This window comes from Macaca fascicularis, chromosome 3 (genome assembly GCF_037993035.2).
Source record: "Macaca fascicularis isolate 582-1 chromosome 3, T2T-MFA8v1.1".
NCBI lineage: Eukaryota > Metazoa > Chordata > Mammalia > Primates > Cercopithecidae > Macaca > Macaca fascicularis.
In genome coordinates, this window is record NC_088377.1 from 183,423,166 (window position 1) to 183,427,988 (window position 4,823).

Consider the following 4,823-nt stretch of genomic DNA (forward strand, 5'->3'; position numbering starts at 1 on the left):
GTACCTGGGACTTGCCTTAATCATGTACAGTAGGAGACAACTGCTTTAATCATGTCATGGAGACAACTGCTTTGAAAGAAGAGTCTTTTATTTCACAGTTCCCAATAGGAGGTGGCATGCTATGCCATGCAGGGCCACTTAGGGACGCAGTGGAGTTGGTCAGGAGGAAGAAGGAGAGGGGAAAACATGAGCCAGAGCCTTTGTTGTGTTTTTCATAGGGAAGCAATGAGTAAGGTACTGGTGGAAAGCTGAGCAAGTTTAGGATTGGGTAGTTTGAATAATTTCAGCAGGCTCCAGGCTCTCAAGATGGTCCCTAGTTATCAGGTGCCTGGCCCTGGGGTGATTGAAAGCAAGGTCATAGTGTCCTGGGCTCGTTTTCTATGTCCTAAGCAAAGGAGGTAGTTGGGAGGGGCAGTATGGATTCAGGATTGGCTGGTTTGCTTATCCAAGGTGTTTTCTCAGGCAAGTTGTTTGCTAACTCTAGGAATTAGCTAACCTTGGGAGGGCACGCCTTCTCTGGGTCTGCAAGGCCCGAAAGTGTCAAAGCATAAAATATAGAAAATAAACATGATCAATGCACTACCCAGTATCTATTGTCCCTTCTGTATTTATAGAACCCAGTTGTGAGAGGGTGCGCAATGCATGCACTGCATTCCTATTCTTTTCAGTTAGGGGTTGCCAAGGGGCTATAGGCAGAAGTCACTTGGTGATGCTCTCAGGGAACTTTTTATATGAGTAACTCTTGGGAGGCATATCTGGTGTGCTTCCCCAGACTCTCATCCTACAGCTTTTTCTTTTTTGTCTGAAATGTGGACATTTCATGGCTGGATTTCCAGTTGCCATCTTAGACCATGAGGCAATCTTCAGAATGGAAGATAGAAGAAGCTGGTATCTGCGATCACCATGCAACCACCATACCAGCCTGGACAGTTTGCCTCTGGACTGCTTTGGGGAACACAAATATACCTCTCCTCTAAGCCACTTATTTGTGTTGTGTACTTAAACCTAATTCTTCCTTATTCATACATTGTTGACTTTATCTCTATATAAGTGAGCAACTCTTTACTCTTACCTTTCTCTTCCATGACCTTCCACGGCAAGAAGAAGTAAAATCTTATCGTTATTCTCACGGTCCTTTAGGTTTTAAACTAATGTCTCATTAAATTTAGGGAAGGGAGTGGGACATGAAAAGTACACAAACCTTAGCAATTAACTTTAAAAAGAGTGAACATAAGCGTACTTTAATATAAACTAAGTACTGTTTAATTCTGCATGTAATCCTGAGTGAAGATCCTTAATTAATAGCCCCTTGTTAAACAGAGGAGCTCTTAGGTTAAGAACAGAAGTATTGTTCTTATGCTTCCCTTGGCAGTATTACAGCAGACTAGAAATCCAGAATGGGTCTGAGACTTCCCACTGCAAGTCCAAGATCGGGATGTAAGCTTGGCCACTTTCTGGTGAGGGTTCTCTTGCTGGCTTGTAGCTTACCACCATCTCCGTGCATGTAAGCCAGGCTCCAAGGAGCAGGCCTTTTCATTCTAATCCAGGATCGATGGCACTGAACTTTTACAATTTTATGCACTTAAACCTCACTCCAGGTGGATAGTGGCTCCTAGTGGAATTCCTTTTCTGTATCTCTGAGTCCTCCCTCCTGAGGAATGAGACTTTTTACTCTTCTGAGTAATTCTGAGCCTCCTCCATTTGGTGCCGCTCATCTTTCTGTTTTGGGTAGCTCAGAGCCCTACACCCTTTGAAACTGAGTCCAAGTCCTCCATCATCTTTGTGACCTAGATCTCTTCCTTCTCTATGTGACACTGGACACTACTCATTTGCATTTTAGCAAAGAGCTGCTAAGTTTAGGTTCATAGATGGAATATGACAATCCATATCATCTGTGAAGAGGACAGACTAACCTGAAAGAGCCAGAGAGGATTCCCTAAATCGTGCTGTACGACAGACTAAATTGGGCAGAGACGAGAGACAGGTACAGTGAAGCAACAGGTAGAGGAGTAGATTAACGAGAAAAATATCAAATCAGTGAGGAGATTCTACATATCAACAGAAAGAACAAAGATCAGGACTGCCTAATTGCTGACATGATGGGACTCACCGAGGGGGTGTTCCTGATTGTGTGTGGTGCTCAGTTCACACTGGGAATTCTGGTCAATGGTTTCATTGGTTTGGTCAATGGTAGGAGCTGGTTCAAGACCAAGAGAATGTCTTTGTCTGACTTCATCATCGCCACCCTGGCACTCTCAAGGATCATTCTGCTGTGTATTATCTTGACTGATAGTTTTTTAATAGTATTCTCTGTCAACGAACATGATTCAGGGATAATAATGCAAATTATTGATGTTTTCTGGACCTTTACAAACCATCTGAGCATTTGGTTTGCCACTTGTCTTGGTGTCCTCTACTGCTTGAAAATCGCCAGTTTCTCTCACCCCACATTCCTCTGGCTCAAGTGGAGAGTTTCTAGGGTGATGGTATGGATGCTGTTGGGTGCACTGCTCTTATCCTGTGGTAGTACCGCATCTCTGATCAATGAGTTTAAGCTCTATTCTGTCCTTAGGGGAATTGAGGCCACCAGGAATGTGACTGTACACTTCAGAAAGAAGAGGAATGAGTATTATCTGATCCATGTTCTTGGGACTCTGTGGTACCTGCCTCCCTTAGTTGTGTCCCTGGCCTCCTACTTTTTGCTCATCTTCTCCTTGGGGAGGCACACACGGCAGATGCTGCAAAATAGTACAAGCTCCAGAGATCCAAGCACTGAGGCCCACAAGAGGGCCATCAGAATCATCCTTTCCTTCTTTTTTCTCTTCTTACTTTACTTTCTTGCCTTTTTAATTGCATCATTTGGTAATTTCCTACCAAAAACCAAGATGGCTAAGATGATTGGCGAGGTAATGACAATGTTTTATCCTGCTGGCCACTCGTTTATTGTCATTCTGGGGAACAGCAAACTGAAGCAGACATTTGTAGAGACGCTCCGGTGTGAGTCTGGCCACCTGAAGCCTGGATCCAAGGGACCCATTTTCTCTTAGAGTAACAGAGGGCCTGGGGTGGAGCCCGTGAGCCTTTTGCCTGGCTCGAGACTACGGGATTCTTCCTGACCCTCCCATGATACCAGTTCCATAACATCACTAGGAGAGAAACCCTGACTGCTTTGCCCCTGGTCCCTGAGGACCTCTTCCAAGGTGAAAGCCATGCTTCTCACGACCTCTGTCTGTATGGTGGTTGTGGAAGTGGGGAGGGCACAGGAGTAGTAGTGTTTTGGAAATGACAATGTTGTAAGAACACTCTCACTATAAACACACGGTGCTGTATTTTAATGATCATCAGCTCCACACAATGAGTCTGATTACTAGTTTCAACTTAAATTAGATACTAACAGTGATAAACATAAAATTACATAGTAGACTTGAAGGAAAGAGCAAAAGTTTTGCAGTCCTGTAGATGTGGGCTCGAGTTCTGATTCTGGCCAAGATTTTTGGCCTCAGGTGAGTTACTTTAATTACCTGTCTGATCCCCTCTTCTGATCCCTACTGGCCATTTTAGCACAGTGTGTTATGTAAAGTACTGAGTAAGTGAAGGCTATTATTGTGCTAATATTGGATTGTGCAGCAACAGCAATTTCCATATGATTCTAGTTTCCACAAACCCATTGTGTAATGATGAAAACAGTGGAAAGAAAATTAAGACCTTTAGATTCTAGATTCCAATTCAATGTTGCATTTCATGATCATTTTGCTAAAGTACATTTTCAAGTAGTCATTTTGTAGATTGGCCAAAAGACCAAGTGGTTTTGTTTTTATTTTCGACCAAGATGCCTGCCTGGTTTTAAAATTACAGTTTTATCAAATGTAATATAAGCAAATTTTATGTTTAATCAATTTTATTTAAACAGAAGTATTAGATGCTGATTTACTTCCTGTTATTAACAATTTTGACATGTCAATGAAAAGATATTGCTTAATATCCTGAAGAATTCTCATATTTGTAAACATATTCAGTTAATACATATGGCATTATTCAGAAATGTGGATTTCTAGTCCTAATGGGACTCTCAGAAGTGGATTGTTGTGGCTAAGAATGTGGACCCTGAAGCCAGACAACCCGTGTTTAAATTTGGCTTTGGCCCTTTTGAACTGGGTGACCTTGGGGAAACTTCCTAACCTAGTCTCCATTTAACTTTCTTCATTTGTAAAATAGAAATAGTAATTGTGTGCGTGTGTGTGTTGGGATAAAGTTGTTGGAAGGAAGGAGTGAATTAACATATGAAAAGTGCTGTCCTACATGGAGTAAACACACAATAAAACTGCTATCGTTGTTGTTATTTTGTGAAAAGGAGCATATTTTGACATAATAAAAAGGAGTATATTTGAACATAACATGAATGTCCATTACATTACTGGACATTTGGTCATATGTAACTGGAAATTAACATTAGGGTTGTTCTGGGATTTATATCTTAATTTCTAAAATGACGGGAAAAAATTTTCCTTTGGTCTGCACAGTTTGCATTATCCCATTGGATTAAACACCTCCCCAACCAGCAGGTGGCGGCTTAGGAGAAAAACCATATTACTGATAGATAAAATAAAGAACTGACTTGTTTTCAGCACATTTGAGCTTGTAGAGTGAGTAAATTTTGTTGGCCACACTATCATTAAATTGTCATTGTGACTTGGTGGAGCTGGGTCAATCGTCTGAGCAACATTTCCAGGTTAACTCTGAAATACATATTTTCAGGAGTTGATGAGTGGAGTTTCTTGGCCGTATTCTATCTGATCTCAGTTTCCATTTGTGGCCAGACAGGG

At 41.7% G+C, this 4,823-nt stretch overlaps 1 protein-coding gene across 1 annotated transcript; it reads left to right on the forward strand.

The window, feature by feature from the left end:
- The first annotated feature begins 450 nt into the window (after positions 1 to 450).
- TAS2R3 (taste 2 receptor member 3) lies at positions 451 to 4,350 on the forward strand. The gene has a single exon (XM_074036166.1). The coding sequence runs from the start codon at positions 2,097 to 2,099 to the stop codon at positions 3,045 to 3,047; it is 951 nt and encodes a 316-aa protein (XP_073892267.1). The 5' UTR covers positions 451 to 2,096; the 3' UTR covers positions 3,048 to 4,350.
- Positions 4,351 to 4,823: the final 473 nt, after the last annotated feature.